General features: G+C 35.7%; 1 protein-coding gene across 1 annotated transcript; it reads left to right on the forward strand.

Annotated features, from left to right (window-relative positions):
• Nucleotides 1-814: 814 nt before the first annotated feature.
• LOC108547476 (uncharacterized) lies at nt 815-2855 on the forward strand. Its single transcript, XM_017900025.1, has 3 exons — nt 815-1105; nt 2189-2310; nt 2522-2855. Exons 1-3 carry the CDS (start codon nt 815-817, stop codon nt 2853-2855), a joined length of 747 nt encoding a protein of 248 aa, XP_017755514.1.
• The last annotated feature ends 18834 nt before the right edge of the window (nt 2856-21689 follow it).

The raw sequence follows: 21689 nt of genomic DNA on the forward strand, positions 1-21689 counted from the left end.
ATATATTTAGAAAATTCTGCGATTCGCGAACATAATTACCTTGATATTCCTGTTATACTGAGGAAAATTAATAACCTAAAAATTTGTGTATAATTTTAACGAGATATTAGAAATATATAAAAATTCGCAACTCATTACTTTGTTTCTGAATTTTTGATAATAAATGTATAAACTTCTCTAGATATTCTCTAGATATTTCACTAAATATATAAATTTCCCTATCTTCTTATATTGACTCCCTATAATTGATGTCAATTTGTATAAAATGGTTATAAAAAAATAAATTATATATTTCGGAAAAAATTTAGGAATAATTAATTAGAAAAATTTCTCTACAAAGAAATAACTTGCAAATTTTTGTATAATTTTAACGAGATACTAAAAATATATAAAAATTTGCAAATCAATACCTTGTTTCTGAACTCCTGTCAATAAATATATAAACTTCCCTAGATATTCCCTAGATATTTTAATAAATATATAAATTTCCCTATCTTCTTATATTGACTCCCTATAATTCTCTTCCCTATAATTGTTGTCAATTCGTGTAAAACGGTTATAAAAAATAAATCATATATTTCAGAAAAAATTTAGGAATAATTAATTAGAAAATTTTCTCTACAAAGAAATTTTGCACGTGAACGCTTGGTTCACAGTTGCTAACGATTCTCGATAAATTTACGTGTCACTGTGGCAACTTCATATCGCGAAATTCTCAGGTATTTTGTAACCTCGTAAAGACATAGAATTAAATGGAACATAAAGTTCCATTATGATCGGGTTATACCTTTTCGACGTTTACGTATCCCAATTAATGTTAAATAAAGACGTATACACGGACACGGACGGTTCAACGCTCGTCGTAAAAGTCATGTTCATTAATTTCCCAGCCACTCAAGTACCCGAGCGCGGTCGATTTCTTAAAGACGAAAAAATTTACGTTTATGAGTTCAAAGGTGGCCAGTCTTATCACTTCTCCATGCCGTGCGAGGAGCTGGTGAAGAAAATGAAGAAGGCCTGGTTAAAGGTCGGTGTTTTTAAGGTGGACGACAATTTTCCAGTGTGCTATGTACACACTCGTCTAAGTGGATGTGCTTGCGACATGGTGAGAAATTATTATTAAACTTTCTCGATAAGATTCGCGATACTTTAATATTTTCTCTCAGAACACGCACTTTTAAAATAATTTTATGGCAATCTTGACAGAATTGGAAGAAAAATAAAATTTGCATTTTTGCAACTTTGTCATGCATCATACGATAATTAGAAATATTAAAAGTATGAAATATTAATACTTTAAATTATTAAATATCACTAATTAACACGTTAAGTGCCACGCCAGTCCCCAGGGACGGAGCTAGACTTTCCTTTCGGGCCCGGGCGGTCTTCAGGCTCAGATTAGGACCAAAAGGTACTAGCTTTTAGTGTTAAATTCTTCGTCATCTTTGGATCTAACGTTTGGGAATTACTGTTATAACAATTGGTACAGTATCTCTGGAAGTAATAGGTTTCCGATTTTTCCAATTTTCGCCATTACTGTACCAATTGTTATAACAGGAATTCCCAAACGTTAGGTCCGAAGATGGCGAAGAATTTAACACCAAAAGCTAGCACCTTTTGGTCCTAGTCTGGGCTGGACCCTGGGGACCAGCATAGCACTCAACGCGTTAAAGACTCCCGCGAGTTCCTTCCGTCCCACCAGTAATGGCGAAAATTGGAAAAATCGGAAACCTATTATTTCCGGGGATACTGTACCAATATCATTACTGGTGGGACGGAAGAAACGCGCGGATGTCTTTAACACGTTAAGTGCTATGCTGATCCCCAGGGACGGCGCTTGTCTTTCCGTTCGGGCCCGGCTCAGACTGGGACCAAAAGGTGTTAGCTTCTGGTGTTAAATTCTTCGTCATCTTTGGATCTAACATTTGGGAATTCCTGTTATAACAATTGGTACAGTGTCTCCGAGCTTTGTGAATACCTCTCCCGCCATTGGTGGCCCACTTGACAGCCGATTCTGGGCCTAAACGGAACGGCAAGCAAAACGGGCTGGGCACTTAACGTGTTAAGTATTTAAATATTCCACCATTTCAAAAAATGTCTATTTTATTAAGGAATGTTCAACGATAGTATTTTTACTATTTTACAATATCACAGTGGAAATGAGATTATGGAAAAATTCGTGTTTCAGGGTACAACATGCATCGAGACACCGAACCCATACATATTTACAGGTCCATTTGATCTGTTGGATGTTGGTGAAAGCTTCGCTGGCCAATTAGATCTCGACATCAGGGTTATAAATTTAGGAAGGTATTAAAAAGTATAAAAATTTAGAAAATAAGTTAAAAATATTATCTTAAAAAAATCGCGAATAAACCAAACTCTTTGGGAATCTTTTCAAATTCGTAGATAAAAATAAAATACGAATAATAAATTATATAATAAATAAATAAAAAACGAAATAATTTCTGAAGCATATCATCTCGTCGTTATTTAATCGCGTAATTACACAATGCTTCAGAAGCCTCATAACATCCTACGTCCTCGCTCCCAACTGCTTTGTCTTCAAGAACAACCTCGAGGGACCGGAATACAAGTGCTCCACGAAGAACCCAGGCAAAACAGGAGCCAACTCTGGAGATAATTTCACGAACTTGGAGAACAGAGTGATGGATAATCTATTGGATACTGGTCCAGCAGAGAACCTGATGACAGAAATCGTCGGAATTTCTCCAGGAGCTGATCGACTTGCACTAGGAAGCCCACCCCCTAAGCTACCCCTCGCACCCTTGATAGATCCAACGGTGGTTCCGAAACGCAGAAAGGGCAAGAAGGGGAAGAAAAAGAGGCGATAGACAAACACGAGATAAATCACAGAGAAATATAGAGATAAATCACAGCTCATTACAGAATTTCCCAAACGAAATTTGCATCGACAGTTGGACACGCAGTAAATCACGGTAATAACACACACTTCGATAATAAAAGAATTTTAGATTCTACAGATTAAGATAAACACCGTGTAGATACAGGCATTGTGTAAGATTTTTAATTCCACAGATTGGCCATTCCATCATTCGGATATTGCATCCGCGTGCAATAATTGCTCGTTCGAGATTTTATTAAGTACCCTAATTAATCTAATAAATCTACAGCCATGTATCTCTCGGGAATATCATTGTGTATAATCACAGTTCGATTTTTCCCGCGTTGCCTGAAATTTAATGGCCCGTGTAATCATCGAACTGGGAACAAATTCGTTTCTGAGGGGCTAGTACAATGGGAGATTCTGCTAATTTCCCGTGCAAACCGTTTGGAACTATTATTAGTAAACGTAAGCCAAACCGATACGTGTTTAATGGAAAACGCTTCTTTTATCATGGCGTTGCCTGCAGCGACAACTGAACCGTTTCACTCGAGTTCGACCGTCAGAATGCGTTTCGGAAATCGTTGCACGAGCCGCCTTCCAGGCAGGCATATCCTAGAGTTAAGAACATTACGTTCTCATAAATCAGGCTCGATTCGATTCGGCATAAATCATAATCGTGTCGTCGGGCATATGCAGACATCTTTGCCCTATAGCGAAGAGCTCCGTGAGAAAGATCCTCCACGACGCTGAATCGCTCTCTCTTCTCATGATATGCCGTTAACTGCTTTTCATCCTCAGCCGACGCGTTTCTTTCGATCGGCTTCTCGTTTCCGTCTTCCAATCCGCGTACCAGATCCCACAAGTAGTTTTCTAACTAAACTTCGGGTTACTTGGCAGAAATAATTGACAGAGACAAAGTAAGCATCCATGGAGCGCGAAATTTGTTTATTTATTTGGAATTGTCAATTTTCTTTTGAAGGAAAAGAATAATTTGTGGACACGAATGGATATATGGGTTATTCACTGCACGAATTGCATAGGTTACACTTGAAACACACGTGTCTATTTAATTCTCTCAAGAGTTTAATTCTCTCCACTGTTATAAACTACCATTTACAATATCCATTTTCATCTTCGCCAGAAATCATCATCCAAAATAAAAATGCAATTGTTACCAGAAAAAGGAAAGAAAATGAATCATAGATGGTACAATCACGCTCCAAATTATCTAAGTCGTGACGAATTATTTATTCATAAAAATCCAATGTTATAAACTATTATTTACAATATCCATTTTCATCTTGGCCAGAAATTATCTCCTAAATTAACTATCCAAATATTACTTGCAAAAAGGAAGGAAAATTAATCATGTACATGGTACAATCACTCTCTAAGATTACCTAAGTCATGAGGAATTATTTACTTACAAAAATCCACTGTCATAAGCTACCATTTGCAATATCCATTTTCATCTTCGCCAGAAATCATCATCCAAAATAAAAATGCAATTGTTACCAGAAAAAGGAAAGAAAATGAGTCATACATGGCACAATCACGTTCTAAAATTACTTAAATCGTGACGAACTATTTGCCCATAAAAATCCATTGTCATAAGCTACCATTTGTAACATCCATTTTCTCTGCGTCAGAAATTATCTCCCAAATTAACAATCCAAATATTATTAGAAAAGGGAAAGAAAATGAATCATATACATGATACAATCAGATTCTAAAATTACCTAAGTCGTGACTATTTACCCATAAATATCCACTGTCAGAAGCTAGCATTTGCAATATCCAATTTCATCTTCGTCAGAAATTATCTCCCAAATTAACAATCCAAATATTACTGGGAAAAAGGAATGAAAATGAATCATATACATGGTACAATCAGATTCTAAAATTATCTAAGTTGCGACGAACAATTTACTCACAAAAATTCACTGTTATAAACTACCATTTACAACATGCATTTCTATCTTGGTCAGAAATTATCTCCCAAATTATCAACCCAAATATCAAAGAAAGAAAAGAAAAGAAATCATACATGGCACAATCACGCTCTAAAATTATCTAAATCGTAATGAACAATTCACCCATCAAAATCCACTGTCATAAGATACCATTTGCAATATCTATTTCCATCTTCACCATAAATCATTACTCAAAATAAAAATGCAATTATTACCAGAAAAAGGAAAGAAAATGAATCATACATGGCACAATCACGCTCTAAAATTACCTAAATCGTCACTAACAATTCAGCTATAAAAATCCACTGTCATGAGCTACCATTTACAATATCTATTTTCATCTTCACCATAAATTATCGCCTAAAATAAAAATGCAATTATTATCAGAAGAAGGAACAAAAATGAATCATACATGGTACAATCACGTTCCAAAATTACCGAAGTCATGACGAATAATTCACCTATAACAAATCCACTATCATAAGCTACCATTTACAATATGCATTTTTGTCTTGACCAGAAATTATCTCCCAAATTAACAATCAAAATATTATCAAAGAAAGAAAAGAAAATGAATCATACAAGGTATAATCACGTTCCAAAATTACCTAAGTCGTGACGAATAATTCACCTATAACAAATCCACTATCATAAGCTACCATTTGCAATACCTAATTTCATCTTCATCAGAAATTATCTTCCAAATTAACAATCCAAATATTACCAGAAAAGGGAAAGAAAATGAATCATACATGGTACAATCACGTTCCAAAGTTACCTAAGTCGTGACGAATTATTTACTCGCAAAAGTCCACTATCATAAGTTGCCATTTGCAATACAAAATTTCATCTTCATGAGTAATTATCTCGCAAATTAACAATCTAAATATTACCAGAGAAAAGCGAAAATAAGAGTAAACAAAGAAATACGTGTTTCGTTTGTCACGAGTTGGAAGATCCTAAGCGAGACAGACCCGGTGGTGGTATCGTCCCACGAGCAATAACTGGCTACTCGCGCGTTATTATTTATTTTCTGCAGTGGGAGGAGCGAGCGAGTTTCGAAAGCACCTCGCGTGCATCGATTTGACTTAGCCTCACGGTTACCGGTATCCCGTAACGACTTCCTGTCGTAGCCGCTTGCAGCCGCAACCACCTGTATACAGGGTGTGTCCACGGTGCATTTTTACCTGGCGATGACAACACGCCCCTCGCGTATTTTATTACGGTAAACTTTTCAAACGCGTTTACCCTATCTCCCGAAATATAAAAATCGAACTCGGGATGTTACCATCGATCATTATTCTGACGTCCATTATACAACGAAAAAGGGTATGATCTTAATACTAACCTACCATGGCTGCTCAAAGAAAAATAAATAAGAGAAATTTAGGAAAAAATGAAACACGAGAAGACATCAGAAAGATAAATTGCAAAGACGAGTGACCAAAGTGACAACTTTGAAACGTAAAAATTACAAATCACCATTAGGATCTTGGTAGGTTGCATTTCAAATATCTCCCTAATTAAATATTAAACTCATACATTGCATAAATATAGCACGAGAAGATACAACAAAAATAAATCGCAAAGACGAGTGACCAAGGTGACAATGTTGAATGCGAAATTTCCAATGAAATATTGAAAATCACCATTTGAACCTTGTATATATCTTTAACGCTAGATTTACGGAACCCGTGAATTTGACAGAAGGGTTGCTCCAATTATACGATGGTAACAGATTTAATTAACTTATATTAAGACTGTTAATATAATATATAATTGTCTTTAAATTAAACTAATCGTTAAAACAAAAGACACGTGGTTTCCTTTACCTGTCAATTTGACAGGTGTTTTTAGAAATAGGTATACAGATAGCGTCCGTAAACCTAGTGTTAATTAAATATTCATCACACACATTGCAACCGAAGAATATTACCCACCTAAAAATGAATAAATAAATAAATATACAATCTCCAAATATCAATCAACCCCTATTTAATCCCTGAAGATCACTAGAAAAATTCAAAGACAGGTGACCAAAGCGACAATGTTGAATGCGAAATTTCCAATAAAATATTAACACTAGAACTACCAACTGATCCCAGAATTTTCCTTTTTGCAATCACCGAACACATACAGCTGCTTTAAGAATAAAATTGATATCAACTCGTATCAAGAAAGAACTGTAATCGATATATTCACTCATATTCATTGTACCGCTGAAATTACTATAATCTGTGCAGGTTATAGTTAGATACCCATTAAAAATCGGTAGTTCTAGTGTTAAAAATCACCATTTGAACCTTGTATATCTCTTTAATTAAATATTCATCTCACACATTGCAACCGAAGAATATTACCCACCTAAAAATAAATAAATAAATAAATATACAATCTCCAAATATCAATTAACCTCTATTTAATCCCTGAAGACTACTGGAAAAATTCGAAGCCTCCGATTATCGAACAAAATTCCCATTCTCGACTGGGGAACACCTGTTTCCAATTTCGCATACACCGTGTACATTCGATTGGGAGCGTGCTGTTCGTACGAAGTTCACGCGAATGCTGGTTATTATCCCGCCACGGACAGTTCCTTTTCGTCGAAGGATCACAATAATTCCAAGGCTCGAGGAACATTTAAATCGGCCGTACCCCCCGGAACACGAGCGTGTATACGTAGCACTTACATATATTTACATTGAATTAACCTGAGCGAAGGATGGTGGAAGGCAGGTTGTCGTAATTATTACGCAGCTCGCATTACGATTATTAATTCCGTACACTGGTCTGATCGTCCGGCTAATTAATTCAGCGCATTAATTGACCGTCATGCTGACACGGGGACGCGTTCCCTCAGAGATCGATCGGGATCAACCGGGAAGGAAGGGAGGTCTGCAAAATTGCTCCCAGTCGAATATATGTCGGACTCTTTTATTCCTTTCTTTCCTAGGGATCAACCTTGATTAATGTATCAATTAGGCGCGCGAATATCAGCCCCCCGGTTGTAAAGTGACTACCGGTTACCGTGCGAATAAATTAATTGATCTCCGAACGGTTAGCGTAATTAATATTAATTTCGCGGGAAGTTTCGCCCCGCGATTCGCTGCCACGAAGTCGATGCATCTTGCAATATTGCACTGACTATGGAACGAATGGAGAAAAATTTTGCGACTTTGTTCTGCACTCCGTGTTATCGCGTAGGAATAATGATAAATATGCTTGTATATATCTTGTATCCTGAGTGGAGTATAGAATTTCTGAAACATGTTAACACTTTGACTGCCACGTTGGTCATATATGACCAGCCACGGCTTCTCCTATGGCGCCATGGTGGTCATTGGTGACCGGAGGGCTTGAACTACTTGTAAAACTACAATTGTAAAAGTTGAATGAAAATTGACAGTCAGTGCATTTTGAATATAACCGCAAATTAGAAGATGCTTTGAAATAAAAAGTGCCCCATTGAACAATTAAAAATTTTCATTAGAACGTCGACCAAAAAAATATTAAAACAAATCTTGCATCTATCGGGGTACACCCTCGTGACGTCCTAAACAAAAACATGTGATTTCAACGTGGCAGTCAGAAGGTTAATGTTCCGATTTTTATCTCATCATGCGAGTTATGATTAGTATACAACGAGGTTAAAAATAAGCAATCATCAAATTTTTCTAATTTATATATACGTACATACGTGGACGTACGTGCAATTTTTGTAATTAAGACATGCGTTAGGTGTATAATTTTATGATTAAAAAGCTCTCTGGAGTTCTCTAATTGAGCCGTTCACTGTACAAATCGATTAACTTCACTTCTTGAGAAATCTTAAATGTAAAAGTTGTGACTATACCAAGTGTTTTGGCATTTAAATTTAAGATTTTTCGAAAAGCGGAGTTAATCGATTTGTGCAGTGAGCGACTCAATTATTGCAATTTTATATTGGATTCGTCATAAATGAAGTTAGAGTTTATGCGATATTAATTATTTTTCTAAAGAGCTCTTCAATTGTCTTGAAAGAAAGTAACGAGAAATAAGAATTTTTAAAATTACTTTCTATCAGACGAAAAATTATTAGAGGTGTTACGTCGTATTATATCGAATCAAACAAGTGTTTTATAATGAAGGATTACCTGTTTACCAGTTTTAACAGTTGATGGATGTTTTATGTCACATCTCGGAACATATTTTTCAATTTTTTTAAGTAGAGGCAATCGCGAATTAAAATTACCGAAGCTACTTCAGCCATTTTGAAGGTGATATATTAATGTTTACTTTGAAACAAACAATTTCACTCACTCGTGTCCTGCACTCACGAATTCTCTCTAGCAACTCTTGCACGAAGCCTTCCGTCTGCCCTTAAAATCCTTTCGCCCCCACACACCCTTAAACTCGTTTACCCACTACCAATACTCGGCACACGCAAATCGTATTCCTCGTTCTTAATACATGTAACGTGTTTCTAAAAATTCTACCCCTCCCACGACGAGGAACGACCCTTCAAAGCCAGTTCACAAAAAGAACACTTGTTCAATTTCTATTTCCATTCGTGAGTACTAACTTTTCCCATCGCGGCGTCCATCGTTCTAAAAATTACCTCCCACCCACAGTGCAGAATTCCTCGAACCTTCGTAATCAATCTACCTATCCAAATTTCTATTTTTACGAAATTAAATGCCCTGATAAATTCGACATCTATCTCTAAGATTTCTACAGGAAATCTATTTCTAAGATTTATAAGGTTTCTGCAAGAGTCTTTTCAAAGTTTGCGTATCAATAAAACATTTGCTTATGTTCAAAGGAATTTTTTAAACTTTTTAATAACTTTTAAAGGGTATACAGATAAATTGTACGTGTTCACAGTATATATGATATATGATAAAATGAAATTAATATTGAAATACATGTACCGTTCTGAATTACACCTATTTATGAAATCTTTGTCATGTTAACTATAATTTATTATAGTTCGCAGTGATTATAATGTGAGTATTTCAATACCTGAATTAATTTTAGAATTCACTAAATCCCCTCAATTTCCAAACTTCAATTCTAATTCCAATTTCCACAATTTTTTCCATAAGTAAGGAGGAAAAATCTTATTGAATTGCTATAGCCATTGCAATTTTAATGGAATTTGACTGAAAAATTCAATTATATTGACATTTTCGACTAATATTATGGTGTGCTAATTTTTGTACATAAATAAGGAGGAAAAATCCTATTGGATTGCTCTACATAAGAAATAAAAAAATTATAAAATATGTGTTAGGATAATAATATAAAATTAATATCAATATAATGACTATAGTATGCTACATTTATCTGTGAATAACTATAATATAATCCTTTTAACAATCCAATATTAATTTAATAATTTACCACATCCTTTTCATCAATTACAGATCCTTCATCGTTCCTCCAGGGATATTTACCCTAACACTGAACCCACCATAACTAGTCAAAAGACCAATAAATAGAAAAATAAAGGAGGGAGGGTTTAATAAAAAAAATAGGATTGAAAAGAATATTGAAAAATTGATAATATCAACGTTAAGAGAATCATCTAGGAGTGTAAATACAAAATTAACACTAAATGCTGAACTTTTAATAAAAAATTTGGAATCTGTCCTTTAGGCAGTTCATCACTGTTTAAATTCCCAATTTAACCTAAATTTAATAAAAAAATTAAGATTGAAAAGAATATTGAAAAATTGATAATATCAACGTTAAGAGAATCATCTAGGAGTGTAAATACAAAATTAACACTAAATGCTGAATTTTTAATAAAAAATATGGAATCGGTCCTTTAGGCAGTTCATCACTGTTTAAATTTCCAATGGAACCTAAATTTCCACCCCCACGTTAACTCCTTTCCGAAAACCTCTTCATCCCTCTTCTCTCCTGACCGCCATTTCCAATCCGCTTTCCCAAACATGCGAGCGTAACGTACACAAAGCGGACGACCACCGCCACGAACGCGAAAGAAGGCGACGGCAGTGGGCCCCTGTCCGCGTGGGACATCCCGTGAAAAACTCCCCCGCCGCGTACGTGGCCGGACGCGTGGGCGGGGTCGTATGCTAATTATGGCAAATCGCAGCGGGCGATGATTTGTTCGTCGACGAGCGTGTAAACGGAACTTTTCCAGCCGGAAAGCGGGGCTAGGAAGCCGGTGCGACGCGGGCCAGCTCGCGACAACGGTCAGGCGAGTAACGGCGCTCCGACACGCGAGACTCGGCCAGTACACGAATTCTACCCGCTCGAACACGCGTGCCTACATGTGTCGCGGGACCCTCGTGTGCGTGAACCACGCTTTCCGATTACTGCATTTTTTACCATGCCCTTTACCATCGCCTTTCTGCTATTTATTATCTATCTCTCAGCAGTAAACCTGTCGCGACTTGAATTAGCATTTTCAAAATTTTTAGTCAAAATTCGGTATACAACGCTACGAGCATTTCCTACATTTTTATTCCGAGTTCCTTATTCAATTTTATCGCCTTCATTAGCTGTATTTGCAACTTTTAATCAATTTGCCAATATTCCCCCTTTCGCTTTTTGAAAGATCTTTTATTTCTTCGTGTTAAATCAAAATTAAATATTAAATAGAAATAAATTACAATTAAAATTAAATATTCGGTTATTTCATCAGTCATGGTAAATTTAGTGTTAAGAGACTGGTAATAGGATTTTATTTTTCCTCCTTTTCTTGAGGAATTATTTTAGATGGTTGAAGATCGTGATGTGTAAAATTTGAATTTTTATTAACATTGAATCTACCATGACTGATCGAATAACCGGTTTCAGAAGAAATAAAATAGGAAATTACTTATATCCGTATTAAAAGTGATCAAAGCGACAAAATTGATTTCAAAATTTTTAATTAAAAATGTAAGACCAGAGCATAAATGCTTTTAGGCTCTGGTAGTTTGAGAAGCTACTGTATATTAGCTAATATTTTTATCTATTCGTGTAAAATTCTTTACATAATTATATATAAAATCTTCCCTTCAAAAAATTGTATTTTTACATCCCCTAAAATTCGCCAAAATTAAGGCTCCAAAATATGTATAAAAATATGCATAAATGGTTACGAGTAATTCAAGGATGAAAACCGAACCTCAGCTTTCCATAACCATTATACCTCCACTTCAACCCCCACGATGAACATCCCTGGAGTTTTTCGAAGGAATAAGAGAAGAGAGCAACGAGTCGCGGTGCCGGCAAGCCTAATCACGATACAGCCAGAAGCACGTCGCGAAGCGTCATTTATATCCCGGAAAAGAATGCAGGAACGATGCATGGAACGGCAAGAAACAGGGGCAAAAAGGTAAGAAAAATTGAGCAGCTCGGTAGAAAGCGATTACTCGGCAAGGTTGGTGTACAATGTACGAGTGGGGCGAAAAAACGGGGCAAAGGGTTCGCGCGGCCGATCGTGTTCCCTGCTTTACGGCCTCCTCGACGAGCAGCCACGGCAACGTATGGCCTATGAAACGGCCATAGCCGTAGTACTAAATACACCATAAACCAAAGGGAATTGCCTGTGAACCTTTAATGCCACGCGCTTACACACCGCTACGCGTACCACTCGATACGTGAGACGCAAAGGAAAGTGCAACCAGGCAGCGTTTCACCGGTCCCGATCTAGCGGCTCAAAAACTCCAATTGCCGCGTACAAATGTACCTATTTTGCGGCTGTGCACGGTATTTTCTTTCTTTTTCACCGTCCCGTCTTTCTTTTCCACCTCACGGCCGATCATCCGGCTACTTGTGGCATCGTTCACGGGGACGTTCATCGATTGCCAGGATAAAAGGAACGTCGTCGACGTGTATCGAAAGGCTACGGTCTTATTAGACGTTTACGTCCCTTTGTATGCGTTCGCCGAGGAATTTTACGAGGGCTTTAAGAGCCGCGAGTTTTATAGGATTGCCGTGCTGCCGCCGGTGTAATGAAATATTCTATTTTCGCGGGAGGAATGTGCGAATGTCGGGGACCGCGTCGTTGCTCACGGGAAATAGGGGTAGTTTGACGGATATATAAGCTCGGCAGGCTGTAACTCCGAGATGGACATATCAGACTGAGTTAGAAGAACGTGTAACGCGATCTCGGAAGAATTTTTACGGGCTTTCGAATATCTTCTTTTTACACTGAAATCGATGCGGAATTTGTAAGCTATCGGTGTACATGCACACCGTGATGAATATAAATGTGCAGATACCTTCGATTGGCAAATATGAGGAATAAGAGATGGCGTTTTATTCCAATATATATTTATTACGAGATAAAAGAGACTTAGGAGTGAAGTACCAAGTAAAAGACTAGACTAATAACTGACATGATCACGCAACTAACACTGGCACATCGACTCTTCACCCTTTGCACTCGGCGATTTTTTCGTTACAGGAGAATAGTAATTCGAAAACTTTCTGCCATAAAGTCTAGAATATTTTTAAAAGTAAGAAATCGTATGCAAATTAATAAGTAGAATTATTTTATTTCGACATTCCACGCATCGTTGGCCAATTTTAAATTTCGTATATTAATTAACACCGATCTTTAGAATCTGATTAAATGCCGACTAGGAGTCACCTCTCGAGTGTAAAGGGTTAACCCTTTGACTGAGGTACTATTCTCGAAGAGAATCATCAATACAGACTGCGCGAAATTTGACAATTGACAGAACAATATTGAAACAATTGCCGATATTCAGTTACTGTGTTATATTTCGGGTGGAATCAATTGGTAAAATAGCAAAAGTGATATTTACGTCTTTCGTATATATTGATAGACTTGTGAGGACGTATATATACGTCTTTCGTAGTGAAAGGATTAAGGACTGTCTTTGGACATCATCAGCTAGGTAGGACCAAGTGTTCCTTTGCATTCACTCTCAAACCCTAGCATTCCTACATAAATTAGGAAATAATGTGAGAAGACTGCAGGAAAATCCTGGAAACTTGAAGACATTGGACACTTCTTTAGCACTTTATTAATTAACACATCAACTGCCACGCAAATTTAGCACGTCTTGCCCTGGGTGCCACGGTTTTATTTCAAAGAAAACATGAAGTTTTACAAAATATAATGATCTAATCGCCTAGGTTATAATTTTAATAGTTTTAATAATAAAAATTGATAATTAATATGTTCTCTACACTATACACATTTTTCATTCATCTTTTCTAATAATTCCTAACTCAAATGGCCATTTGTAGCCAATTAAACTTGCAGCACACACTACGAGATATCTCGTAGTTGACAGTCAATGAGTTAAAAAATAGTAGCATCCAATCGTTGTTATTTATATATTGCCATTCGAGTATTACCAATGTTCAGCCTAACTTGTCTTACAATAAAATGAAGAGTAACCTAATCCTTTATCGAAAAATATCATTATCTGTCGAATAACAGAAGGTCTGGATTTTCAAAGTATTTGGAAAATAATTTGTCTAATATAATTTGTGTTATATGTGCCAATAATTACAACGTCTAACCTTTTTAATTTATACGTTGCAATAAACCATAGGCTTGGGATGATCGGATTAGGTATGCTGCAGGCTTATAGTGATTTTTAGATCTCGGGGACTTTTCTTATTGGACAGCCATCAGGGGGTCGTGTTTGAGTCTTAAATGAGTCGATGGTGTTAGATATATTGCAAGTCTATAGTGATTTTTCGGTTTCAGGGACCTTTCATATTGGATGGCTGTCAGTCAAGAAATCATGCTTCGTATTTTGGTTTCTAAGGACTCCCTGTTTTCTGAAAAGACTCAGTCTTCAATGACTCGATGATGCCAGGTATGTTGCAGGCCTATAGTAATTTTTGGATTCCAGGGATTTTTTCTATTGGACAGCTGTCAAGAAATCGTGCTTCGGATTTTGGTTTCTAAGGACCCTCTGTTTTCTAGAAAAGCTCAGTCATAAAGATCTAAACATTATTGTAATAACAAGCATTATTGCATATTGTTCTATATCTGTATATTTATATTTATATTTTTCATTGATAATAAATTTTATATATTTTGTTATTATATAACTATACACGAATAGTTCCCTAAGAATTTTAATAAACGCTGCAATTTTTTATTCGAGAAATTACAAACAAATTATAATATATTCGAAACGCAAGACTTTTGATATTTCGAAAGAAAACACGTGCCTTAGGTCATTACTATAATGATCAACGCATATTTTTAACGCGCTTAGCAACTATCTTTCGATCCATCAAATCGGAACGCGTAATCTGCCATACTTCCCAGTAATGAAACTAGTATATCACTAATGAATTATACGAGGTTAATTAAACGATATAATCAACGATGTCAATTATACAGAATTAAACTCACCGTAAAATATAAAATATTTCCACTGAGTCCTGAATATCATCCATTTAACGTTATTCGATAAATTTCAATGCACGAAGAAATTATTAATCGACTTCCGTCATTCTGATAATAATCCTTACAAGCTGTCGCATCATTTACAACACTCATTACCGGAAAGAACGAAAGAAAAATAAAAATTCATTTAATTTCTCTCCGTTTCCTGGAATCTTGACCAAAGGAAGAAGAAGCACGAAGAAAATAGAGGGGTACGGAGTGATTAAACAATTACGACTGAAACCTAGCCGGGTAATAAAAGCTCGGCTCATGAGCAATTAGAAGCAACAGCTGTGCATGTTTTGCAGTGAGAAATCCTTCGATCACCGGACGCAGGTTCGCGTAATATTAAAACACACATTGTGCGAAGGCGCAGCACCAAGGGCTGTTCAATTAAATTTCCCGCGCGCAGGTCATCACGGACAGCCGCTATAAATCAATTTTACACTAAGCGCGATATTAGTGCGGAACAACAAATCAAACGCAATGAAGACTTCTTGCGGCCGCGCTATGCGCAAGCATTTATTATTCAATGCGCGGTGCCCCGTTATGTCGTAAAACCATCGGGGTTACAGATAATCCGCGCGAGATAATCGAACGATGTAATCAGTCCTACCTCGTCATAAAGTAGCACTAAAACACGCCGTAAAGCACGAAACTTCCCTTGTAAACCCTTTTAATGCGACACGCGCGGCGCAACCACCGTCGATGCGCGTCTAAGTACAATGATCACCGGAAGGGGGAATTAAAATGGAGAGGAAATACGAAAGGGGGTCGCGCAATCCGGGAACAGCCGCGAGTTAAGAAACCCGCTGCGTAACCAATAATGCATGAAGGCAATTACACCAGGCAATTAGTGCAATTAATTACGCAGCTGTGCCGGGAACGCCGTAAAACGTTGAATATTCCTCGGGGTGCAACTGTGCTCTATTTTTCCCGCCATTTTGACCTCCTCTTGCTTATATCTTAGGATCAAGCTGTTATAATTAATTTTTATTTTTATTTTTATATTTTTATTTTTATTCCATTTCTTTTCCCTTTCCAGTGATCAATTTTCGATTACAGGATTGGTGGAATGTGGATAAATCGTTAGAATGGTTGGACATTCCTTTGAATAATAATTCTGCCATGTTCCTCTGGATGCAACTGTGCTCTATTCCTCCTGCCATTTTGACCTCATCTTGCTTATATCTTAGGATCAAGCTGAGTTGTAATTTTTATTTTTATTCTAATAATATTTATTTTTACTTTTATATTTTTATTTTTATTCCATTTCTTTTCCCTTTCCAGTGATCAATTTTCAATTACAGGGTTTGTGGAATGTGGATAAATCGTTAGAAAAGTTGGACATTCCTCTGAACGATAATTTTGCTAAAAAATTCTATTTTATTTTGCATTTTCGTGGCAAAATTTTGATTACTCTGCCGAAGGAACGTCGTTAAATTGTTATGGTGGGTAATGAATATCAGAGGGTAATGAATATCATAATTTTGAAAAGGAAATTGTCCGATTTGTGGAAGTTGATTCAAGTATAAATTTATGGGAATCGGGTACCGGGTGTTAAATATTAAGTAGAAAAAGTATTAAATGGCCAATGACGAATATAACGACGAATATAATCTCTGGAATGTGGTAGACTGATGTAAGACATTAAATTTAAGCCGAAGTTAAAGAACAAAGTTTTGGAATAGCTATACGTACGATAGGTATACGATGTTGGTTATTATTTAGATATTATTTACACGATTTAATGCTTCGCCTTTAGCTCGTATAAATATACTCGTGTGAAACAAAGGCGGGCAAAAATCACCGTTCAACTAGCAATTTATTACGAGTTATATTATTAGGTAATCAACGAAAACTATATAAAGATATTGCTATTCAGTATTTCTCGGAAACAGAGAAATATTTCATTAAAATGTAGAAAATAGAACGTCTTACTTGCCAGTAATAGCGCAAAAAGTCGACTAATGCTAATAAAAATACCTATACTTTATTTCCATAACCTCTAAAATACCTGTATTTATCCTAGTTTCAATTTCTCTTTATTGCCGACTAAAGAAAAAGGAGAAACCAAATAGAAATTTGGAAACTAACTGAGAGAAAAAAAGAGAAAGAAGAACTTATCGAAATTGTACAAATTTCACCTTTAACCGTTTGCACTCAACGATTTTTTGGCTAAAAGAGGGTACATATCTAGTATAAGATATATACTATAGGGCAGACGATATTTTTTAAAACAGTAAATAAGAAATCTATAATAATTAACACGTAGAATTATTTGATTTCGATACATTTCACATCGTTACGTTATCTTAAATTTGACATATTAATTATTATATTGTTCGAAATTTTATCAAATAGCAACTGATGAGCACCTTAGGGTTAATATGTATTACAACAGTATTAATAAAGGCAATTATTTACCTCCTAATAAAAAATAACGGAATTGAAAAATATAATTTTGCACGCATTAGATATTTTTATATATATATATCAAAGAGGAATAACGAGAAGCCTAATCTCGATATTTAAAAAAATTATTTATAAATACACTTATAGTATCATGAATAATAAATTTATTTAAATTATATAGAAAAAGTTCTCCAAAAATCTCCTAAATTAATAAAAAGAAAATTAAACAGAAAATACCTATTTTGATCAGGCGAATATCGAACGAAGGCGTGAAGCTTTATCCAGAATCTTCGACAAGCATGATCAGCCTCGATCGAGATTTCCCCATAGACCAAGTAAAAACAATGGTTTTCGCGTGGAACCCAACCTAAACGCGGAAGTGTCCGTAATGAATTGAGGGGATCATTTAGATAGCATTGTGGCTCGCGGCTCCTGATTATTTCTAATGAAGCTTATTTATCGCGCTATTCGTTTGGCCAATAATCTGGCCGTGTAATCGGACCCCTACGGTTCGTCCACCATGGAGAACGGTTCCTGGTTGAAAGTTCTCAACCGTGCGTCATCACCTGGACGGATTGTTCCCGTGCAGGCAGCCTCTAATTACGCTCGTTCCAAATGCACGCTCGTTTACGATCTATCGAAAAATAAATATATACTCGGCAGCTAATTTCCTTTGGATATTTCATTCACAGCCGGTAGGTCTCGCTGGACCGTGCGCGCGAGTGAAAGGTTTGGATATTTTCTGAAAATATTACGCTCGTAAATAAATATATGGTACAGTTGGGGTATTTATGGGGAATATTACGTAGTAAATAAACGATCGGAAAAGTTATAGCTGTATGGAGATTTAACACGAATTTTATCGGCACGGTGTCACGTAATATTTTCCACGAATCGGAAATACACGCGATGGGATAGAAAGCAAGCGAGGGATAAGGTTTTTGCCGGATGGGAACGCTAGCATTATGCGGTGCCCTAATTGAGGAGGAGTTTTTTTCAATTTCGCAGCAACACCGATATCACGTACCTAATCCGCGGTGATTTATCACGCTATCACCTCGCGCCCTTCTATTTCACAGTCATCAATCTGCCATTAAGTCTTCCGGGACAGATGAGACCCATGCGTCGTGGAATTATCAACGATCATCGTTCATCGTGGAATACGAAGTAACCTAAATAAGATCGGTTCGACTCGGATCGCTTTATGTAACTTGTTGCTTTTAGCCGCGCTTGGCATGCACGGAACCAGTTGGCATGAAATGATACGTGGAATCGAAAATGGGAGTTCGATGACAGGTGAGAATTCTATCGAACGCTGTCGAGTTAATGGAAGAAATTAAATTCGTCTCATGAATGAAATATTTCTAAACGTGTTCCAGTTCCTGGTTTCAACGATGAATCAGCATCTCAATTAACATTAGAACTATACACGTGTGACGTGCATCTGGACATTGTAACATTATCGATGTTAAGTGAAGTGGAAACAAAACGAAAGCAATAAAGGACTTTTAATAAAATTCGAAAAATGACTCCTATCATTCTAGACAGGAACGAAAGTATCCCACCACTCCTTCTGTTAAAAGAATAAATTTAAATAATTTCCTGTATTAAAAGTAATTTTAAATATTCGCTATATTCGCTTTGACGAGTCATGATTTATTTTACTCAAATTCGGAAAAATTTCAGAATTTAAATTATATATCGATATTAATTGAAGTGGAAGCAAAACGAAAGCAATGAAGAAGTTTTAGGAAAATTCGCAAAATGATTACCATCATTCTAGACACGAAGGAAAGTACCTCACCATTTTCTCTGTTACAAGAATAAATTTAAATAATTTCCTGTATTAATAATAATTTTAAATATTCGCTATATTCGCTTTGATGAGTCATGATTTATTTTACTGAAATTCGGAAAAATTTCAGGATTTAAAGTATATTAATAAAATTCGAAAAACGACTCCCATTATTCTAGACAGGGATAAAAGTACCCCACCATTTTCTCTGTTACAAGAATAAATTTAAATAATTTCGCGTATTCAAAATAATTTTAAATATTCGCTATATTAGCTATATTCGCTTTGACGAATCGTAATTTAGTCTACTCAAATTCGGTAAAATTTCAGAATTTAAATTATATTAATAAAATTCGAAAAACGACTCCCATTATTCTAGACAGGGATAAAAGTACTCCATCATTTTCTTTGTAACAAGAATAAATTTAAATAATTTCGCCTATTAAAAATAATTTTAAATATTCGCTATATTGGCTTTGACCAGTCATGATTTAATCTACTCAAATTCGACAAAATTTCAGGATTTAAAGTATATTAATAAAATTCGAAAAATGACTCCCATCATTGTGGACAGGAACAAAAGTACCCCATCATTTTCTTTGTAACAAGAATAAATTTAAATAATTTCGCCTATTAAAAATAATTTTAAATATTCGCTATATTCGCTTTGACGAATCATAATTTAGTTTACTCAAATTCGGTAAAATTTCAGGATTTAAAGTATATTAATAAAATTCGAAAAACGACTCCCATTATTCTAGACAGGGATAAAAGTACCCCACCATTTTCTCTGTTACAAGAATAAATTTAAATAATTTCGCGTATTCAAAATAATTTTAAATATTCGCTATATTAGCTATATTCGCTTTGACGAATCGTAATTTAGTCTACTCAAATTCGGTAAAATTTCAGAATTTAAATTATATTAATAAAATTCGAAAAACGACTCCCATTATTCTAGACAGGGATAAAAGTACTCCATCATTTTCTTTGTAACAAGAATAAATTTAAATAATTTCGCCTATTAAAAATAATTTTAAATATTCGCTATATTGGCTTTGACGAGTCATGATTTAATTTACTCAAATTCGACAAAATTTCAGGATTTAAAGTATATTAATAAAATTCGAAAAATGACTCCCATCATTGTGGACAGGAACAAAAGTACCCCATCATTTTCTTTGTAACAAGAATAAATTTAAATAATTTCGCCTATTAAAAATAATTTTAAATATTCGCTATATTCGCTTTGACGAATCATAATTTAGTTTACTCAAATTCGGTAAAATTTCAGGATTTAAAGTATATTAATAAAATTCGAAAAACGACTCCCATTATTCTAGACAGGGATAAAAGTAGCCCACCATTTTCTCTGTTACAAGAATAAATTAAAATAATTTTAAATATTCGCTATATTCACTCTGGTGATCCACGATTTAATCTACTCAAATTTAACAAAATTTGCAAAGATTCCAGAATTTAAGTTATATTTAAATTAATTTTATTCTTATTCTTGTGACAAATAAACATTGTAATCCTCTCACCACACGAAAGTATTCTCCAACTACCCCATAAGAACAACATTGAAGCTCCATTAGGAACTCTATTACGAATAACTATCTCTACTATTACGAATAATTACGAATAACTACGAACCCCATAACTACCTCTGAAGATATTATTCCTGGATTTTTCTCAATGTCGCGGAGGATGACACTTGGTCTCTAGAAAAAGCAGCGTTACAACCGCACCATAAGCGGACCCTTCATTCCAGTATTCCGGAGGACATCGTAAATAGACGGAAGTGGTGCTGGTCGAGGGAACAACGAAGATTATCCGGATTTAAAGGCTACAATCATTAACGTGCCAGCCGTGTATAGCATTCGTTTTATTTCCACGATAGCGTGTCACACGGATATTCATAAGCATCGCGGAAAAGACATTTTCGCGTACAGATTATCCCGTGTCGATCTGTCTCTAACATGAAATTATGCAAATAACCGTCGTCAGGAAGACTGATCCATGGTGAGAAATTGCTGCCTCTTTCTTCCCTGATCCTATTACCGTGTGACACTTTTATTTCCATCCTTTTTATCGTCCCGAAGGTAAATGTAGGAAAAATTGCAGTTTACCCAACGCGAATTGTCGTCCATGAGAGTACGAACGTGTACATACTTACGCGTTAAGTATAATAAATGGCAATTTTTGCGCGAATCTCAATCCAAAGATAGCCCAGGAAGCTATGTAACCCGAGTTGTG

This window comes from Eufriesea mexicana, unplaced genomic scaffold (genome assembly GCF_001483705.2).
Source record: "Eufriesea mexicana isolate 0111107269 unplaced genomic scaffold, ASM148370v2 scaffold1049, whole genome shotgun sequence".
NCBI classification, from domain to species: domain Eukaryota; kingdom Metazoa; phylum Arthropoda; class Insecta; order Hymenoptera; family Apidae; genus Eufriesea; species Eufriesea mexicana.